A 22,605-nucleotide genomic window follows, 5' to 3' on the forward strand; every position below is an offset into this window, starting at 1 on the left:
TCTCGTTTGTTGTTTCTGCTTGCATCGAAGTCCGTTTTCCAACTCAGTCTTTACGGCTTTTTCATTAAAACTTTGAATGCAACACAATAGAAATAATTAGTAACTGTATCTGGCTAATTATAGTAGTTCCTCGTTTAACGCGGTCTTGGTACTTCGATGTATGTAAAAAGCTTTCGTATTTACGATGGAATCTGTGCTAGTACGCATTTTGAGGCTACAATTTTGAGACTATTTTAATTACGTGTGGTTTCTCTTTAGTTGTGTGAGAAGTGTATATGTGTAATTCAAAGTGCATTCTGTAAAACCTTTGTCTCCCTAAAAATTGTTTGGATGCTAGTATCGACTAGCTTAGCTGTGCAAAAGAGGACTTGAGGTCAGAAAAGATTGTGGGAAGTATTGAACAGCAAGAAGAATATAAAATGGTTCCAAATGGAGGCAACAATCAGAATGCAACTGATGCAACGATGCTAATATTTTTGTTTTAGAAATTGTTAGTTTTTGTTTTAAAATGCTAATTTTTGTTTCTGAACATATTATAAATAGTTTGTTTATGTCACTTGTCCTTGAATATATATTTTATAGCATTTGACAGATTATTATTATATTATACTAGAAATTCCCCTGTCATACAGCCCATGACCAAAGTAATAATGGAAAAAAGAAAGGGTACTGCTGTTTGTTGAAAAAGTAGTTACAAAAGGTAAGAATTCTACAAAAGTAGAATTCTTTAGTTAGATGTTGTAGGCTTCACCTACAACATCTACTAAAGAATTCTTTGAATCAGATGAGTTGTTGTTATTATTTTGAGTAGCGAGTTGTTGAACATTAGCATTTGATGTCGATGGTTGCTGTGAGGACCTTCTATTTCTCCTCCTCCGTAATAATTTAGAGACACGTGGACGGCCAATGCGACGACATGGTGTTCTGGAAGGTTGTATGTTCATGGTAGTTGTCAAGTTGTTTTGAAATGAAATTCAAAAGGTCAATTATGCAAAACTAAAGGTTGTATAAAAATCAGACCTAATCTACTAATATCTCAAACCTATGTTTTACAACAATAAAATAAATATTACTTCAAGCTGTAGACCAAACCTACTGTACGTAATTTAACTAACAAGAGCAATAAAGAAATATGTTTATTGTATCTCTGAAATGCAATATTAAAAGTAAAACGGCAAGCTGCCGTGTAATATACAGTTTGAAAGTTGGTTGCATTGTGAATGTAGAAGGGTTTTGACAGCGATATGTACCAGAAAGCAAGCATTAGCATTCACACGTCTGGAAGTTTTCCGCAAACCGGAGTGAAATAAAGAAATGTGACCCAGGCAGTCTGAATCTACAATCGTGCTAAAATTACATTTTTTGAGTTATTTAAAGCTTTAAAATCAGCAAATTCTGACGATTTTAATGCATTTTAAATTTTTTAAATCGAATTGAGTATGCCCAGGTTATGCAAGATTTAGTAGAGAAGGTCTCACGATGAATTAAAACTGTAGTTTTGAGTTTAAGCAGGATAAAGTTGACGATTCATGAATTGTAAATCATGGTATTTGTTTACAAATCAAATTGCCATAGCAATCGACCACTTAATCTCAACCTATATTGATGAAACCTGGCATTCTACACATTAAAGCCATGAAAAAAATGATGGTTGCATTTTTATTCACATCCGATTGACGGTTGACCTCCCGAAGGTCATGGTAAGGTCAACAATATATGTCGCTAAAAGCTCACCGTGCTGAAGATTTTCATTAAAAGAGTATGTTTCAAGCTGTATGTAAAATTATTAAAGACTTATTAAAGTGTTGGAAGTGTATTTAGAGTTTTCCACCTATACATAAGGTCATGTTAAGGTCAACGAAAGGTGACCACATAGGGCATCGGGATGCGGAAATATCAATCCAACTCATCAAGTGACCATTCAATCTAGAGCTCTTTTTATGTAGTTTAACACTCACAGAGTGTAGCACAGAGTACACTGCAGAGATTTATTGTAGCACATTGAAGAGGTTTGCTTGTTATGTTAGTGGCAATTTGTCTCAACACAACCATATCCAATGTTTCCTTCGGTAATTCTCGATACACAGTTCTAATGAAGTTTATTTGTTCAGATGACATAAAACTAGCGCAGATTTTCCTACATTTGCATCCACTTATTAGTTTGATGTCAACAGCTAGAATGGGAATGTTATCAGCAGGGATAGGCTGATCGTTATTCTATGTAATTTGATTTAATTCATTAGGATGATCGTTATTACTTTCATTATCGTAGGCAGCCACATATTGCGTAAGCAGCTGTATTTCCAAGATTCCTCTATTATAACGATCCTCATCATCGCTTTCACTATAATCGGAGGCAGCTGACTCAAATTCTAAGTAGAAATACTCATCTAAATTGTTAGCATCAACTAGCCGTAATCTTATCGACAGTTCTATTTTATTGTAACTTGAGGCAGTAAAACAGGAAATAGCCACATACATGCGCACATCCGCAATTAGAGCCTATACTTACAATCTTGGGTTATGAAAAATTCCATAGCAACCACCGATATGGGTAGAGTTAAATGGCAATTCTGGCTTTATGATTGGCCAGACACAAAAATAAACAAGACCATTCTAACATACCTAGATTTTTAGTTCCTCGTTATTGCTTCCTTTTCTTTCGGTTCTCGCAGTTGAGATGCTGCAATCTTCTCCCCGCTGCCGCCAACCGGACATCCGGTTTTCTGCATCACATCTCCCTTTCTCTCCTTAATCTTCATCTCTTTTCTTTAGCCCTGTCTATTATCCACTCTATTGTCCTCCGCTAACTATTATCTTTCCTTAAGCCCTGACTATTGTTCCCATTCGCTTTCTTCTACTTCACATACTCCCGAAGAGTAGAGACATCTTGCCGGATGTCTCTGTTTCTTATCTCGGGTTGTTCAGCAAAACGAACTCTCCGCTGCCTGACTGGTGACTTTCTCTCTCTTGCATCTCTATCTATCCTTCTGATTTCTTGTTGTCTCTTTTCCTTCCTGTTAACCCTTTCTGCCTCTTGCCCCCTGGCTCTTTCTCTTTCAATAGCTCTTTCAGCTATTATCCTATCTTCTCTAGCTCTTACCACATCTCTTTCGTATTCTCTCTCAACTGCTGCCATTTTGCTTTCGAACCTTCTTCTTATTTCACCTTCCTTTTGTTCTCTATCTTGTCTTGCTTTTTCTATCACCTCTCTTTCTCTTCTTCTCCATATGCTCTCTTCCTCCTGTTGACTACCTACTCTCTCTTGGGTTTCTCTAGCAGCTTCAACGTTCCTTTCCTCTGAACTTCCATCTCTATCCAACCTCTCTATTAACCCCTTCCCTATTGTTTCCCCTTTCAATTCCTGCTCTAGTATCCCTCTCTCTCCTTGGAGGCCGATACAGACGTTCCCTCAAGTCCATCGCACCCCTTCTTCTTGTAGCTATGTATCTGGACATAGTTTCGGACAACACCCTCGCCCAGTGTTCGCTAGGGTGGACTTCATCTATCAAGTGTTCTTTATTAAAGAAAAACGGACCATCCTGACCTCTTCCAAAAAGGCGGGTGCACAAGTTAGGCGTGCCCTCCCTTTTGTTCGAGTTGAGGGTACAAATGAGCCTATTCAGACGACTTATGATGCTGTACTGTGCAGCTGGTACCCTGGTAGAGGGGTAAAAGGAGCAAAGGACCACTCCCGGTCTATTGGATGCCCTTCTCAGAGTCTGCTCGTACTGAGAAACCTTGTCCCCCTCCACGGCGTTATCCTGTCGGCCTATGATGTCGGGAACTCCGGAAATGATAATCTTTATTCCAGAGATTCCACACCTGTATAGCAGCTCCTCCTGTGTGGCTCCTCCTAAAGCAATTTTTTTCACACCCCCACTGGTGGCGTGATATAATGAGCTACGCTGTTCCCAACTATTGTGTAGTCCTCCATCTCTATTATTCCTTTGCTCTCTCTCTCTCTCTTTCTAAACCCTTTCTATTATCCGTGCTCTTAACCTCCTCACTTTCTATTGTCCACCTTTCTTTTACTCTGAGCCTTTTCTATTGAATCCAACTTTGGTTATAGTATTCTAAGTGTCTACAACAGAAGTTATTTGGAGTAAACAAAATCATTATCACGTTTATTTATTCTATCTCTAGTACTCTTTCTTATTGGGTTACTATTACTATTACATGTATCTCCTACTAATGTTTTCTTTCTATTCACTTCCTTACTATTACTAACTACTTCCTTATCCTGAGACTCTATCGCGTAGCGCGAAGCTTTTTCAAATAATAATCTCAGGTGTCTCCTATTCCTTCTTACTCTTCTTTCGTTCAGATCCACCCAGAAGCTGTTTGGTTCTAAAGCCTCTTTAATAACTATTGCTTCTCTCCCTTCATCTTCATGGTTTATTTTCACCCATACTCTATCCCCTTCTATTAATACGGACAATCTCTTTGACCTCTTTACCCTATCAAAATTGTTTTTCTGTCTCTCTTTTAGGTGTTTATATCTTTCTTTGAATTGTCCTAGATTGGGTACGGCTAAGTGCTGTCCTGGTAACTCATTTCGAATCCTTCTATTATACATTAACTCATCTGGCCTATTTCCACTTTCCAGTGGGGTTGTTCTATAGGCTAGCAAGGCCAAATTCTTGTCCTTCTCTTTCCTCCACAAACCTTTTATTATCCCTACCGCTCTCTCCGCTAAACCATTACTTTCAGGATATCTAGGACTACTACTTTCTCCTATTATGTTGTACCTTTTCAAAATTTCCCTCCATTTGGGTGAGTTGTAACATGGTCTGTTATCGCTACATACTTTCAATGGGGCTCCCAACCTTGCTATTATTCCTGCAAATTTCAACGCCAGTTCTCTTCCTGTTTGATTATTCATCTGAACTACCTCTATCCATTTCGATTAGTAGTCCATGAAAATAACGTAGTGCTTTCCTTCGAACTTGAACAAGTCTGTTCCGATCTTTTGCCAAGGCTTCTCTGGTAATGGAGTGTTACTCATCGGCTCATGTGATACCCTTCTATTTTTTATACATGTCTCACAGCGTTTCACCATCTTTATTATCTCCTTTCTAATCCCTGGCCACCACACTGAATCTTGACACCTTCGGTACATCTTGACCTGGCCCTGATGTCCACTATGGAGCTTTTTCATTATTTCCTTTTTCATATTTATAGGTATGTGAGCTCTGGCGTTCCACATAATCATTCCATTCACCACACTGAGCTCATCCTTCTTTTCCTTCAACTTTTTGCCTCACCACATATTGCATATTCCTACCCTGTTTCCATTCCTTTCATCACTGTCTGATACGTTTCATCTGTTTCCGCGTACCTTTTAATTTTTTCTATTAGAACATCCTCTATTGCTGCTACTATCCTACTAGCATGATCTTCCCCTCTTTTTAGTTTTATTTTGTCTCTTTTTGATGCTGGTCTTGATAACAGGTCAGCCAGAAACATCTTATCTCTTGGTGTGTGAAAAATATTATATCTGTACCTCATCATCCTCATCTTAAATCTTTGGATCCTTAATGGCAAGTCTGACAGATCCTTATTTCTCAACAACAGAACCAGTGGCTTATGATCAGTCTTGACTTCAAAGTCTCTCTCCACCAAGTAGAAATCGAATTTGTCACATGCCCACGCTACGGCCGGTGCCTCCTTCTCTATTTGTTCGTACTTTTGCTCTGCTTCACTCATTTTTCTTGAGGCATAGGCTACTGGTTGCCATTTCCCTTCTCTATTCATCTGCAGCAAAGCTGCTCCCAATGTATGTTTACTGGCATCTGCTGTTATCCTGTGTTTACTACTATTATCAAATAAAGTGAAGACTGGTGCTGTAGAGATGATCCCCTTAATCTTTTCAAAACCCTTCTGCTGTTCCTCATTCCATCACCATGCTGCATTGTTTTTGTCTAATAGTCTCAATGGTCTTTCCACTTCGGCTAACAAGGAGCTAAACCTTCCTAAATAGTTCACCATTGCCAAGAACCTTCTCAAACTCTTCCTGTCTATAGGTGCTGGCATCTCCTTGATTGCTTTTTCTTTCTCTGGATCTATTCGAATTCCTTCTTTGTTTAGGATATGACCTAAAAACTTGACTTCATCAACTCCAAACTGACATTTATCTCTATTAAGTGTCAACCCTGCTCTATTAAGCTTGTCTAGCACTTCGTGAAGCCTTATATCGTGTTCTTCTTTATTCTTTCCTACTACCAGAATGTCATACATGATACAAACAACTCCTTGTTGTTGTCTTATTATCTTACTCACTTGGCGTTGGAAAAATTCTGGAGCTGCCGAAATACCGAACGGCATCCGCTGAAACATATACCTACCAAATGGTGTAATGAATGTAGTAAGCTCTCTTGACTCTTCTGCTAATTCTGTCTGCAAAAATCCTGAATTAGGATCCATTTTACTAAAAATGAAACTGTCCTCTAGCTCAGCTATTGTTTCTTCCAATGGAGGCAGTGGGAAATTTTCTCTGAGCACACTCTTATTTAGCTGCGTCAGATCAACACAAATTCGGACCTTTCCCTTACTCTCTGGTGCTACTACCATTCCTGAACACCACTTTGTTAGTTTCTCTATTTTCTTTATTACTCCTAATTTTTCCATCCTTGCTATTTCCTGTTTCGTTGCTCCCTTCAGACCTATAGGCAACCTCCTTGGCACTTGGAGACACACCGGTGTCGAATCTTCCCTTAAATTTATCCGGAACACGTCTGGTAGTGTTCCAAGCTCTTTGAACAAATTTGGGTATTTCTTTGCCATCTCGTCCTTTATCTTAGTCACTTTTTGAATTATCTTAACTAGCCCTAACTTTATTATTTCCGGTTTCCCTAACTGATTACTATTGTTTCCCTTCATAACACTGATCCTCGCTATTATTCTTTGTCATCTCTTTGATGTCAACTCAATTTTTGACACGCCTACTGCCTCTATCCTCTTACCATCTGCCCCTTTCAGTACTCATTTAGTTGGCTCAATCTTGCAGTTTATCCTCCTTGCTGTTGCTTCACTCATAACTGTTACATCAGCTCCTGTGTCTATCTCAAAGTTTATATATTTGTTTCTAGTTTTCAAGCTGATTAGGAAGTCATTGGCTGCTTTAAATCTTTTTAATTTTTCTTTTAGTCATAAGGAATCTTCTGAATATTCCGATGCATCATTTTCAACCATGCTTATTTTCTTATCTGTTAGCCGGTTAGGACAGCTTCTTGCTATGTGTCCTGTTTCCAAGCAAGCATAGCATGTGATTTGTGACCTTTCATCATTTTTTCTTAGAGTGCCTGCCCTCCTGGTTAGGTTTCGTCCTCTGTATTAGAGTTGCCCCGATTTTAATATCGGAATCGGTATCGGTGCCGATATGGGTGTTAAGTATCTGAACCAGTATTGGCCAATCTTTCTTTAAAAATCGGAAACTTCAGATACTTTTTACAGATCAACTATTTAGCAGAAAACCGTATTTCATCCTGCTTCAATAAAAAAAATCGTCAGCTGCAAGTTGCTTACTTTTACCTGATAAATTCCAAGCCTGACACACAATCTATTTCATGTCTATAGCCTAATAAACATCCACACAACTGAGGAGCCATTTGGCTTTAGTCAAGACGTAATCACAAAGTGCGGTATTTCCTAATTACAGTGATATGATTTATTGCAGCCAATCACGAACAAAAGAACAATGACGAGAACAAGTATGCAGGTGTAATGCTTCTATTTACTAGCATTACAAAAGTAATTTGAGCAGTCGATGCATAAAGTTATCTGTCTCTCTCTTGATCCTGACGATATGATGTATCGTTGGTATCGCATAAAATAACCTCAGTGGATTATCGGTATTTAGCCTGTCCCCCGTCTTCTGTGGCAAGTGGGTCCTTCCTCAGTACGACTGGCTACATAGATAGCAATAGAAGATAAAGACGTCTCACTGAGATAATTGAGTCACTAACGGTAATTAAACAAAGCATTTATTTGCTCTAAACATGTACAGGTGCAGCAATTTGTTCAGCAGTAGTAGAGAGACTTAATTATCACAGATAAACTGTACCACTAACAGTAATTACCATTATTAATAACAGATTTCAAAAAACAGAATGTTTTGTTACTAGATGCACGGTATGGCAGTATGTGAATGTATATACATGTATATCTTTTTTCCATAAATACAAACAAATAATACATCAATATTTTTATTTTCTTTGCATTGTATTTATATTTGCATAATGAAATTAACAATTATGGCCAATTATCTATGCAATGCAAAAGATCTGAATCGGTATCTGAATCAGATTATTTTTCAATAAGAATCGGTATATCGAATCGGTATCTGAATCGACTGGTGAAATTAGAATCGGGGCATCTCTACTCTGTATCCTCTATTATACCCAGTTCCTCTATTTATGAAGCAATCTTTTGATACGTGTCCGAATCTATTGCTTGTATAGCATTGTATTACTGCTCTCCCTGTACCGATATTACTTTTGTTTCTTGCTCCTTCATCAGCTCTACCTCCTATCCTTTGTATTAGCTCATCATCTTCTTCTTCTCCTATTACTTGATTTATCATTTCTTTTTCCGTTATTTTTATTATCCCAGCTGCTATTGTGGCCGACTCAAACTGACTGCACCTAGCTGTTGCCTTCTCTAGGGTGATATGCTTCTTAAGTAACAACTCTTTTCTCATTTTATCATCATTCATACCCATTATCAAAACCTGCAGTATTAGATCTTTCTCTAACTCCTCCAGCCTGCATTGTTTTGCTGCCCTTTCTATTTTTTCTATAAACTATACATAAATCTTCACAATTATCCTGTTTCATAGTAAATAATCTGTGTCTCGTTGCTACTATATTTTCTTTCTCAGAAAAATAATCGTCAAATTTTTCTTTGATGACGTCGTATTGCATGGCATCAACCTCCATCTCCTATGTTTCAAAAATATCATACCCCTTCTCTCCCATGCAGTCTAACAAAAATGCTGCCTTCTTTTGTTCTAAATCATAATCTTCTGATTTTACTTTTCTTATCACTCTGGTGTGTTCCTTTTTTTTCAATCCCGCCGATACAATCGCTATCTCAAATCTCTTAATAAATCTCCTCCATCCTTCCAATTCAGCTCCTGGTTCTAGTCTCAGTTCGGGTGTCTTAACACCCTTCCCAAAAATACTATTATTGTGTCTGTCACTCATTTTCCAGGTTATTATCCTCAGTCATTCACTATTGTATAACTTGTAATTTTTTATTTCTTTCTTGAACTATTATTCTTGCAAATTCTCTCTATTATCATCAATTATTCGCTATTGCCTAATCTTTTTCTTATTATCGCTACTATTATCATTGACTTACTAATTCTCCTTGTAGTCGCCACTCTTGACACCATCTAACGTACCTGGTTTTTTAGTTCCTCGTTATTGCTTCCTTCTCTTTCGGTTCTCGCAGTTGAGATGCTGCAATCCTCTCCCCGCTGTCGCAAACCAGACATCCGGTTTTCCGCATTACAACCATGTGAAAGAGCAGGGTTGAATGTACCATAAACTAGAGACCCCCGATTCTAATTTCACCAGCCGATTCAGATACCGATTCAGATCTTTTGTGTTGCATAGATAATTGTTAATTTTACTATGCAAATATAATGCAAAGAAAATATAAATATTGATGTATTTTTTTGAATTCATGGAAAAAGATATACTTGTATATATAGTCACATACTGACATACCGTGCATCTAGTAGCAAAACCATCCCTGTTTCTTGTAATCTGCTATTAATAATGGTAATTACTGTTAGTGGTACAACTTTCTCTGTGATAATAAAATCTCGCTTCTACTGCTGAACAACCTGCTGCGCCTGTACAAGTTTAGAGCAAATAAATGTTTCTCTTAATTACCGTTAGTGATTCAATTATCTCAGTGAGACGTCTTTATCTTCCATCACTGTCGATGCAGCCAGTCGTACTGAAGAAAGACTCACTTGCAACAGATTATGGAGGACAGGTTAAATACCGATAGGTCATTGAGGTTATTTTATGCGATGCAAACGATACATCATATCATCAGGATCAATAGAGATACATAACTTTATGCATCAACTGCTAAATTACTTTCGTAATGCTAGTACATAGAATTATAACACCACATTCTTGTTTCCCATCATTGTTCTTTTGTTCGTGATTGGCTGCAATAAATCATATCACTGTAATTAGGAAATACCGCACTTGGTGATTACGTCCTGACTAAAGCCAAAAGATTCCTCAGCTGTGTGGATTTTTTTAGGCTATAGACATGAAATAGATTGTGTGACAGGCCTGGAATTCATTAGGTAAAAGTAAGAAACTTGCAGCTGGTGATTTCTTATTAGTGTAGCAGGCTAGAATACGGTTTTCTGCTAAATAGTTTATCTGTAAAAAGTATCTGAAGTTTTTCGATTTTTAAAGCACATAAATTGCATAATTTTTTATTGTATATTTCAATACATCAGAGTCTTGGCTTTCGAATGAGCTATTGTTCGCCATGGTGAGACAGACATTGGTTGGTGTTTATAGGATTTCCCCAGAGCTCTACCGCGAAAAAGTTTACTGGCATATTCTCGAAAATTGTGACGTCACAATTCTCATATTCGTTGTTGTGTGCTCTTACCGCTTATTTATCAACTACGAAAGTGACGATAATGACGCTAGTGGCAGGCGAAGGTAGGACAACTCCAAAAAACGAATGAAGATGACAAAGGAATCAGTGTCATTAGTTCTCCATGTACATATTATTTCTATGATAAGTACCTCAGACTCCAAGAACCATACTATATTTTTCCGATGATATTTTGCACTAGCTCTTTATTTTTAATGCGATGTTAAGGGTGACGACTGAGACTAAATAATTTTAAGCATTGCGTGATCTCGCGAAAGTGCGATTGACATTTAGTCCTAGGGCCACGCGACCGCAGGTCATAATTTAATCGATGTGATTTCATTACCTTTATCAACGACAGTACATTTATTGAAGCATAATTAATTAACCCAGAACATGTGTTTGTATTAGTCGGGCGTTAGCACGATCGTGAGCATTGTTGATTATCTAGAATCTTAGTTTATTATTAGCGCTCTCCGGGTTTAACAGCACCAATGATATACAGCCCCCCATGTATATCATTGGTGCTTATATTGGTGCTTATATGCTCATTGGTGCTCATTGGGGGCTGGATATCATTGACAGCACCGAATGTCACAGAAAAACGCAGCCTCAATGGCAGCGAAAGGGATCGACGACCTAAGGCTAAATGAGAATTATGACGCCACATTTTGAGTACCTGAACCAAGTGGGTTTTTTTGCAGGACGTACTTTTGACACACCGTTTTTTATAGTTCTACTATTCTTTGTGTATTGAATATAGGCTCATTCGAAAGCCAAGACTCTGATGTATTGAAATATATAATAAAAATATTATGTAATTTTTGTGGTTTAAGAAAAGATCGGCCGATACCGATGCAGATACTCAACACCCATATCGGCACCGATACCGATATTAAAATCGGGGCAACTATACCATAAACCACTGTTTACTAAAATAGTGACGGTGAGTCATATAATAGCGTATAGTACGCGTAGCACGCTATTGTGAACATTCCAATTACCGCACGATTGTACATTCTGACGGCTGGAGTCACGTGTTGTTTTTATCGAAATACTTCATGTGCCAAGTTTTTCCATTATGGTTTATGCATGTGTAATATAATTTTTAATATAATGGAACAGTTGTTATTTGCCTTAATATATCATTTGCTGGGTTTATGCATCTGTAATACAACAGTTTATATGAACAATATGGTCCACGAATATCTATTTTACATCTACTCATCATTTATTATATCCCACTCCATATGTTATAAATAGGTTTTCTTCTATCAGGTCACTCTAAACATTTTATAGGAGGAGTTTTTATTAACACCCAGCTGGAAAATAACTATTCAACATGTATGTTTCTGTCATTTTTCCCTGTTTGTTTACAAACGGAACTAGTATACGATTAGCTCTCCAATATGGCGCATGCATTACTTATCGCTATCAATGTAAATGTCACGTGATTGCCATTCCAGGGGTTTTAAGTTCAATGGTTGAACCAATAGGATTGATTTAAAGAACAAAAATATCGCGTGTCCAGTTTTACATATCCTCTAATATCTACTAAAAGTGGGTGTTAGATAGCGGCGATGCCTGTTGCAACGCCTGAATAGAAGCAAAGATTTATTAAAATTTATGACAGATTACTGTACATTGAGTGTTATACATTATAGTTTGCAAATGATGATTCATTAAAATAGAGGTATTTTCTTATTTATTATCAATCATTACATTCGGAAGATAATTGTTAACTATCATCTCATCCCCTACCTTAACAGTGTAAGTTCGCTGAAGCTGTTATTCAGCGATGGCTACAAGCGCAGAGAGACTTAAAACTATAAAACAGCATCTACAGAGATCTACACGTTTTAAGTGCAACCTGTTAGCATATACTCCAGGTAAGGGTTGTTTTATCCGAATTTTATTGTAGTAATGCTTGATGTAGCCTAGTAAGTTCGTGTGTCGTCTGCCAAAAATTGAGTGAGCGAGCGTTTTTAGTCCGAACCTCGACTGGTTTGAAACTCGACGAGTTTGTATATCGACAACGGTTGGCCCAATTTCGACAGCAGTTTTACTATTTTACCATCTACTATGTTCATAGTAAATGAACGATTTATATGTAAAATATTTATTTGCGCAAAAATATCTTGTGATCCATTTGATGCAGCACTCCCCAGCTTATGTAGGCCTAACAATATTTTGCCCAACCTAAATATAGAATGAATGCTAAAACAAGTAACAATCATAAATATGGTTGACTGTTATGCTAGCAAAATGTTTTATTTAAAATCTAAACTTCAGTGAGTAGCTTTGATTTTTATTTTTTGAAGTGAGGATAGAACTGCAAAAAGACATTTGTTATTTGTAGAAGATTAAATTATTGTAAAACTGCATCAGCCTTTGTCGATGTTCGGACCAACCTTTGTCTAGATTCGGACTAACCTCTGTCGAGATTGGGACTTGTCTAGGTTCAGACTTGTCGATGTTGGGACTGTTTCCCGCACTGACTGGTTATATGTATGCCTGATTCTGTTTTAGAGTACCGAAAATATGAATACGTTAAAGTTCGTGTGATGGGTGTTAAAAGGAACATTGGGCTTATAGAACTATATAGACCAAAGTCGCTTAATGCTATATTTGATCCACTAATGATGGACATATCAAATGCACTTGATGAGCTTGAAATTGATGATACAATCGGCTGTGTAATCATAACTGGCTCCAACAAGTCATTTTCAGGTTAGTACCTTAGTAAAAATACATTTTATTTTAGATAATAATAATAATCATTAGCATTTCTTATTGAGCGTATTATTTCCGTATGACAGCATAATCGGCATCTGTTGCTCAAAAGCTACCTGGCCATGAATGTGTTTAACACATGTGGGTAAGATTTTTATTACGGCAATAGTTCTTGATGTTCATTCAATAGCACTTATAGTGAATGTAGCTATGATTTGCTGATTGCAATCACAATGCCAAAATTAGAAACAGTGACAAGAATTATTTCTCTATACTCCGCTAATATCAAGGTATGCAATAAGAATTGTTGGTGTTCGGCTAGTAGCACTTATAGTGAATTGCAGCTATGATACACAGGCTGATATCACAATGGTAAAATCAGAAGCAGTGACAATAATTTGGTACTCGAATTTCCCTTATGCAATCAAACAGAGTTATAGTTAAAGAACCAAGTATTTTTATTGGTACAGCGCAAAGCAGTAGCAGATACAGTAATGGTAAAACTGAAAAGTTATATAGCAAACCCAGGGAAGAATTCGTAGTTGATTGGTTGCCCAAAGTTAAGTTAACTTTTGCCACAACAAAATATTTCCAACACAAAAGCGATAATATTTGTCATTAAATAATCACGTAATACAAGTATTAACAATTTTCTGAGTATTTATAGTGACATACAAGTCTTAAAACAGTATGGTAATAAATGGCTAACATAAAAATTGATATTATGAAACATACATATGTACTACAACAGACACGTGTTAAGTGAGCGTGTTGTAATTAACTAATCAAATTTGAACTGTGGTTTGGGCTCAAGACAGATTGCTGTATCTTCCTCACTCTTCGCCAAGCTTTGTCTGTGGGCGTGGGTGTTTTCTCCTGTAGAAGTGATTTCACCAGATTCTTGATATAGTTTAACCCGGCCTGCGTGTTGCACCAACAGTTTTCTGTTTCATTGTATTTCATGTTTGGTGAGGCAGTTATTTTGTGATGCAGTAGGGCCCAACATATTTGAATTGTAGTTTTGTTCCTTTACCTTTTGTCTTTAAATATGATTTAGAGTCAGACTTGATACCCTTTGACAAATTTGCCTTTTTCACTCTTGTTCATTCAGGGTTTGTATTTTTGCTGCTGCCATCGTCTTGAGCATGTGGTCTGCATGTTTTTTGTAGTTGGGCTGCATATTCATCTTCTGTGCAATCTATTCCAGTTGGATAGTTGACCAGCAGATCATGTGGCAATCAAACATCTCGTCCTAGCATCAACAAGTTTGGGGTCTCTCCCGTGCTTCGATGAGGTGTAGCCCGTATGATCTGCATGAATTGGGGCACTAGATGATCCCATTCTAGGTTTTTTAATTCAGTCAACATAGCCCTAGCAATTTCCTACGTCTGATTTAACCTCTTCACTATAGAATTTTTTATGGATGATAAGGAGTGCGTCGAGTCTTCTTGCAGTTCCACAGTTCACAGCATGCCCTGAATAGAGCCGACTTAAACTGTCTCGCTTGGTTCATGTGTATTATTTCAGCGATCCCAAAGTAACTGAACACTCGCTCAGCCAGAATCTTAGCTACTGTCAAGGCCTGCCCATCACAGATTGGAATGGTATCATACCATCGGGTGAAGGGGTATGCTATTACTAAAATTTGGATGTTACTTTCGGTAGTTTCCAGCAAGAGTCTACATAAATCTACTGCTATAACCTGCCATGGTCTTCCAGTACCTAGTTTGTTTTGACAATCAGCGTGTGGGTAGCATGCTGGTTTTGCTTTCTGGCAAGCAGCATATCCATTCACCCACTACCGGACATAACTTGACATGCCAGAGCAGAACCAGTTTTGGTGAGTTATGGCCAAGGTTTTATCAAACCCGAGATGGGCAGCGTTGTGTGCCAATCACATTACTACTTCTTGTTTACCACCAGGGCATATCACCCTTGTGGCAACCTTGATAGGGCAACTCTACATGCAGTACACCAGATTCATCTAATTTTAGGTGATCCCATAATTTCACCAGCTTTTCTGCCTGCCATCTTAGGTATTAGTCTGAAGGACATCTTTGGTCTCGGATCCCTTGATGCACATCCCTAATGTGTTTATTCAGCTCCTGGGCCTTAGCCAACTCATTTTGATGTCCTACTGGAAAAGTGGATACCACATCTATGTGTACTGGCTGCTTTTAAGATGCTACCGTATCAAGGTAGCATTGGCATTGCTTGCAGTCTTGGTAGACCTGCCGACTTAGTCCATCTGCATTGTTATGTTTCAGTCCCTTGCAGTGCTTCTGGGTAAATCCAAATTCAGAGATTATTTCAAACCATCAAGCTAGCTGGCTCGTTAGAGTTGAAGTTCGTAGTAATCATGGTAAGCTGGCATGATCGGTACGTATTTCAAACTTCCGTTTATACAGTTGTGTGCGGAAATATTTTACGGCTTTCACAACAGCCAGTAGTTCTAACTCCATCACACAACAGTTAGCTTCTTCAGGTGAGTGCATCTTGGAATAGTAGGCAATTAATCTTTCTTGACCAACTTGTTCTTGTGACAAGACCGCTCCTGAAGCCTCTTGGCTAGTGTCAGTATCTAGAATAAATGGTTTCAAGTAGTCTGAGTATCCCAGCACAGGTACTTTTCTCAGATTCTTTTTAAGAGTCTGAAAGGCGTCCTGACACTCGTCGTTCCAGCAGAATCTTATTCTTGTAGATCACAACTGGCTGAGAGGTCGAGATAGTTCAGCATAATTTGCAATGATCCTGCGGTAATACCCACAAGCACCCAGGAAGGCTCTGACATCAGACTTTTGTTTGGGTGAGGGCCATTCACTCACAACTTCAATTTTGGTGGAGTCTGTTTCCACTCTATCGCCACTAACCACGTACCCCAGGTAATGCACCCTCTCATCGAAAATTTTGCACTTCGATGGCTTCAGCTTCAATCTGGCTGCCTTTAGTCTATGAAAGACTTCTAAACGTTTTAGATGAATATCAAAATCAGCAGAGAACATAATGATGTCATTTAGATATATCAAGGGTGGGCCAATGCAAACTCCATAGAACTGTTTCCATTAGTCATTTGAATGTAGATGGTGCTGAGGTAAGGATTTCTACTCCCAGACGCTCGATCTGGTAGTAAAAGCTGCAGCTTCCTTGGCAGACTTTTTTAGCTCCATTTGCCAATAACTACTGGTAAGATCAAGAGTACTGAACCACTTGCTACTATCCAAGGCATCCAAGCTATCATCAATTCTAATTTTCTGTTTTTAATGTTTGCTCTATTGTCATTCACTCTCAGGGTTTGGAAAGATAGATTACCAAAAAGTTGAAAGAAATAATAAATTGTGGGATCATAAAATACCACAACTGCTACAAAACATTGCAGCAAACACTGCAATGTATCAACAACAAGCAAACATAAAAATCTAGGGCAATTGCTATGCTGCTGAAAACATCACGCAAGGGAGTTGTCAAACCGTCACAGCTGATAAGATGTGAATATATGGGACATCAGTAGAATTGTGAGTTTGCCTGACTATTATGATGAAGAACATGAAAAAGTAGAATGAATAAATGAGTGAAAATTAGAATGAAAAACTGCACAAAATTCGAAGTAAGTCATGATTATTATTGATCATCACCACTTCATATGAAAGAGAATAACATCCTACGACAATTACTAATGGATATTCAGCGAAGCAAACAACTTTACAGGGTGTCAGGCACAAGCGGAGGTATATCACCAATATTACAGGAGCCAGCCAGATTTTCAACATGTTGAAGCGTGGTAGCAGTCAACATACACCAGATCAACCAATCATTAGCATGACGAGTATTTGCAATGTTTCATTTAGTATATTTAGATATAGCTTATAACATCATTTTAGTCTAGACAATGTTGAATTGTATAGCAGAAGAAAACTATAACATAATTATTCATGAACTTAGATATTGTATTTTATGCAAAAAGATTGACGAAATGGCTGTAAAAAGAATGGCATAGATTGAAAAAACCTTTTAAGGAGAATTATAGTAGTGCCCATCTCCATATGGATTGATTTGTTGGCATAACTTTGCTTTATAGCAACAGTCTGATTATTGTGGGACAGAAGTGCTACATGGTCTATGATCAAAATTTGTCTTGGGAGAAATAAAACTCAAGGTCCAGAGTTTAACCGTTACACATAGAACCATTTAGTATTTTCACCCAAAAGAAACAAAAGGGCAGAAGATTTATTAATCATTATTGCTTTTACAAAAATTTAACAAAAAAGAAAATTATATATTGTTTGATATCATAAACATTATTATCAATACAAAAACAATACAAAAAATATTCAAATTTCTCCATTAACATTACTATCATACTATTTACTATCTACCAATGATCATTATTTAGCAAAAAAATCATAAGTGACAGGAATATTTCAAAAGTACATTAACCTAATCATTAGTGCTAGACAAGCACATAGTTTACAGTATGCTATACAAACGCTTTATTGTAAATTAAAATTTTGCTAGCAGTCTAGGTATTTGCTCAGACCACTAACAGAAATGTAGTTACATTATGTGTACACTAAAAAGTAATGACTGTGACGATCATCTCTGCTCATACACACCCTCATCAGTATTGCTATATTTAGAAAGATGTAAAACCAGTCTATGTTATTGGAACCAACAAAGCGCAATCTGCAAAGATCTTTTCTACAACTTTCTCTATATTCTATTTTGCAAATAAAGTATATCAGTATGTTTTTCATTGTTTCATTGGGATAATTTTAAATTAGTGCTGATGCGTGATAATCCTAGTTGTCTTATTCACGGTGTAATGCTTGTGCAACGCTAGTGTTTCAAGACCAATTATTATTATTGGAAAAATTTGCTACAAGTACCAAATTTCCTACTTTACTAAAAGTATGTCTGGATGAGGTAGTGAGGTAATTATAATAATTTTTACAAGTGAGCCTATTGCTATCACGGCAAATTTTAATGACCCGCATGATTCTGTTTTGCAGGTGTTAATAACGGTAAAACTGGTGCTGTGGAGATTAAAATGCTTGCGAATTATATAAAAAACTGTAACAAAAGTTGTTTCACATTAATTTGAGAACATTTTGGAATTTATATTTTATCTTTATACAGCGAACAACAACGATAAAACTGAATGATACTTTCGGACGCACTACCATCGCGACCTCAACAAAACATTTACCTATTTTAATTTCATTTTTAAGGCAATATTGTTTATATTATGCAGTTTTTGATAAAATAAAATGCGGAGATTTTGAAAATAAAGAACTTTTTTGTAAAATTACAGTAAATTTTCAGTCAAATCTTAATAGGAGGATTCGAAATCTGGCGAGTCTCATAATAAATGTTTTACCCATGTACAGTTATATCTCTGCAATTCTCTATAAAAAAAATTTCTAAAGTTTGGAAAAACACTTTTTTATTTGTTTTTTATAATTTATTGCATGAAATTATTTAATTGTCAACCAATCTACCTCCAAATGTTTTTATGCTTTGTAGTTGGCGCTGACATAAAACAGTTGGCTTCGACCTCCAACTTCTCAGATACCTATAAAGTGAAGTTTCCTAGTAATTGGGACAAAATAGCTTCTTTTAGGAAGCCATTGATAGCTGCAGTAAATGGATATGCTGTGAGTAGCTAAGCGCAACTGTACTGTGTTGCTAGGCAGCACTGTGTTATGCACTATTAAGCAACAATGTGATGTGAGTTGTTCGGCACAGCCATGCTCTGTGTTGCTAGACAACAATGTGAATTGATTTGCTAAACTTGACTATGCGATGAGTTGCCAGATTGCTCAGAATAGTCCTTTTGGTGCCTGACTATCTCTCATGAAGAATCTTGTAATATTTATTCTTTGGAAGGTAAGCACACACACAGACAGACACTCACATATACATGTACATGCATGCTGTTATTTTCATCCTTCAACCATTAATTACAATAGATTTCCATGTTCTACACGCCCACTAGTGCAGTATCTATGGCAAAACTTTGGTTTTTGCTGTTTTAATTTGCCAACTATCAGCTCTTTCCTGTTATTGAAATAATTCAGCAAGTTTCTAAACGCGTGTTTGGTAATCCTTATACAGCTCGTCAATTGTCTAAAACCTTTCATCTGTAGACCCTGCAGTGACTCATCAATATCATGGTGATACTTTGAGTTGGCTCCTGATCGTATTTTTATTTTTGTAGTACGGAGGGGGATGCGAGATAGCGATGATGTGTGACATTATATATGCTGGAGATTCTGCTAAGTTTGATCAGCCAGAAATTAAGATTGGAACAATACCAGGTGAGTTATATGTTTTATTGGTTAATGTAAGAATACCCCTTAGTGGAAGTCAGACAGCAAAAAGTAATCGGTGTGTTCGTAGGTGCTGGTGGAACGCAGAGACTCCCCAGGTTGGTTGGGAAGTCTAAGGCTATGGAGATGATTTTATCTGGAGATCCAATCAATGCAGAGGAGGCGAAGGAGTATGGTTAGTGAGATGAGTAATCTAACACCGGTTCTAGTGCATTATGAATAAGATAGTTGGAGGGGCGTATTGAGCCACCCGACTATTTTAGACTTACTAGCTATATGGAGTAAAACTAGACACATGTGTTCTTGGAAAGCAGTTGTGAAGCATTTTTGAATTCCGCAAGTTTTGCTTTCTGTATTCCTTCTGGTATACAAATTCCCAATTGTACCAGCCAACTGCATGCTAATCTTTAGATCTCCTTTTGCTGTTACACATGTCTAGTTTAAACTTTTACATATTTCGTATTTTCTGCTATTGAACAATCTTTTCAGGAAAATCAACAGTATAAATGAGAAAGCTTATTGTATCAGAGTGTTTGTCGTCTTTTACAGGCCTCGTAGCTGATGTCTTTCCTGCCAGCCAGTTGTTGTCGAAGGTTTTGGAGAAAGCAGAGAGGATTGCATCTAACTCCCATCTGATTACTGCAATGGCTAAAGAAGCAGTTGGCAAAGGTCAGTTCATTACAAATAACGATCTCTTTAGTGGTATAGAGATCATTGGGACTCTAGAAATCGTTCTAACATTTTGCTGATCCATTAATATGGAAGTGCAGCGAGATATAATATTTTACGTATTAGATAACAGTCGTGAAACCATAAAATCTTACTGAACTGTGGCAAGGTTTGTATTATGTTTTTTATTTGAATTAGATACGAAGAGAATGATGCTCGTCCCATGTTTGTGAGTTTGCATAGTGAATGATAGCATAATATTCTAGCCATTTAACCTGGTCAAATCTAAATGCATAAGTCCTATTTGGTCTAAAAGACTAAGTACCACATGTTTGGCAAAGTAGAATTTGAGCGAGAAAGGGAGGGTATCAAGGCAATGATATTCCCAATTCTTTTGAATCGGGAATATCTGCGATGAGTATATCCACAAGAGTAGGTAACTCTCAGACAAGAACGATATCAGACTGATTGGTTCAGAGTCTGTTAAGTGTGAACTACATTATGAATTAATTGTCCAGAGCAGTTAATAACAGGTTGTTTATGTATGCCGTTATGTTTTCAAAAGTAGTAGGTTTGTTTACAAAGAGAATCACTGACGATGATAACTTGACAGCTTCTCATTTTATTTATTTTATTGTTTGTTTTTAATGCTATTTCTGTCATCTCTCATTGCTACAAAACACTAATAATTGTTAAGTCATTTAGGCATTTGCTATCTTTACAGCCTTTGAATTGCCGTTAGCCGAAGGATTGAACTTTGAACAAAAGATATTTCATTCTACATTTGCTACGGTGAGGTGCTTTATATTACAACTTAAATACTATATTGTTGAGTCTATTGAGGCTGTTAATATTTCATTCTACAGTTGCTACGGTGAGGTGCTTTATATTACAACTTAAATACTATGTTGTTGAGTCTATTAAGGCTATTAAGTCACCTACAGTCTTTAAGGAGCCATTTTGACTTTGCAGTAAATCTGCTATTTAGTAGTAATTCTCTTCTGTAATAGAACTACTCTTTCAGTATCTAGTCCTTCAATAATAGAATTATTCTCTGAGCAATAGAACAATTAAAGAATTCTCCATTCTTTTACTACAAAGATTATAAAACTATCAAAGTTAAGTTGGTGTTAAGAAAGTTTTCCATGTTGTAAATAGAATTATTTTAATTTTTTGTTGCTGTAACTGAAAGCATAAGCTAGTACATGAGTGGCTGTGAGCCAGTCTCTGGAGGAACTAAGTGATTGACTAGAGCTCTGTCTGCCAGCAGCGCTCAGTCTTTAGAATTCTAGTTGTAGCATGAGCAAATCTATGTTAGGTGAAACCTTTCTATGCTCACTACAGTGATGACTTAGTTGAAAAGTAGTGCTTGTTTCTGGCCAGGTCATTAACAAATGATAGCTTGATATTTGCAACATTACGATGGTATAGCTAGTATTTGTGTCTTCACAGGCTGATAGGTTGGAAGGTATGATGGCATTTATTGAGAAACGTCAACCAGAGTATACAAATGAATAGAGGTCACCTTTTCTCTGCCAAGTAGCGTTCTCCGCTACTTTCATGCCTTTCACGGAATGAATAATGAGTATAATAACTAATACTTGAGTATTTACATAAAGGTGGCAGATCTAATAAACATTTTTGTTATAATTTTGAACCAACTGATATCTAACTAACGTCATGGTATGGATAACTCCTACTCGTCGAGACATTTATCGACGAAGCTAGTTTGAACAGTAGTCAAAGCTATTGGTAGTATACTGGTGATTACACTGAGAATCAAACTCTTGTTAACTTATTTTAAGGTAATGTTAGTATATGTTAACATATTGCTAAGGTTCATTGAGCTAATGTTAACATCTATTGGTAATATTGAACAATTGTTAATGATTGCTGAATTGGTTGTCATTGAATGTTGCCATTATTTGTAATGAGATGAATTTTGTTGAACATCTTGTTTTGGCCATTACGCTATATTGTATTGCACCTACAGGGCACTTTTGCAAGTTGAGCTGTTATTGTCAATCGCGCCACCAACCATGTTTAGTTTTACAACATTTCAGAAGTCTAATTTAATTTTAAAATACAGTTTTACATGTTAGCTAATTTACCATTGAAGTTTTAAGAAGTATCTATCCATCTGTATAGGATTGAGCTCTGAACTAGGACAATCTTTGCTTTTTTGTGAGTGAAGCTTTCACTCCCATTATACACAATATATGAATAAAAGGATGTTCAT

The 22,605-nt window shown here is 37.0% G+C and overlaps 1 protein-coding gene across 1 annotated transcript; it reads left to right on the forward strand.

Annotated features, from left to right (window-relative positions):
- Positions 1-12,217: 12,217 nt before the first annotated feature.
- LOC137404237 (probable enoyl-CoA hydratase echA8) lies at positions 12,218-22,605 on the forward strand. The gene is made up of 8 exons (XM_068090401.1): positions 12,218-12,527; positions 13,168-13,368; positions 18,892-19,022; positions 19,586-19,685; positions 19,768-19,872; positions 20,247-20,366; positions 21,091-21,158; positions 21,819-22,605. Exons 1-8 carry the CDS (start codon positions 12,437-12,439, stop codon positions 21,882-21,884), a joined length of 882 nt encoding a protein of 293 aa, XP_067946502.1. The 5' UTR covers positions 12,218-12,436; the 3' UTR covers positions 21,885-22,605.

Source organism: Watersipora subatra, chromosome 9 (genome assembly GCF_963576615.1).
Source record: "Watersipora subatra chromosome 9, tzWatSuba1.1, whole genome shotgun sequence".
Classification (NCBI taxonomy): Eukaryota; Metazoa; Bryozoa; class Gymnolaemata; order Cheilostomatida; family Watersiporidae; genus Watersipora; species Watersipora subatra.

Excerpts from the sequence above, each read along its gene's own strand:
- LOC137404237 (XM_068090401.1), top strand. The coding sequence starts at position 12,437 with ATGGCTACAAGCGCAGAGAGACTTAAAACTATAAAACAGCATCTACAG. Across the intron at positions 12,528-13,167 it reads CCTGTTAGCATATACTCCAG|AGTACCGAAAATATGAATAC; the intron begins GTAAGGGTTGTT and ends ATTCTGTTTTAG. Across the intron at positions 19,023-19,585 it reads CTGCAGTAAATGGATATGCT|TACGGAGGGGGATGCGAGAT; the intron begins GTGAGTAGCTAA and ends TTATTTTTGTAG.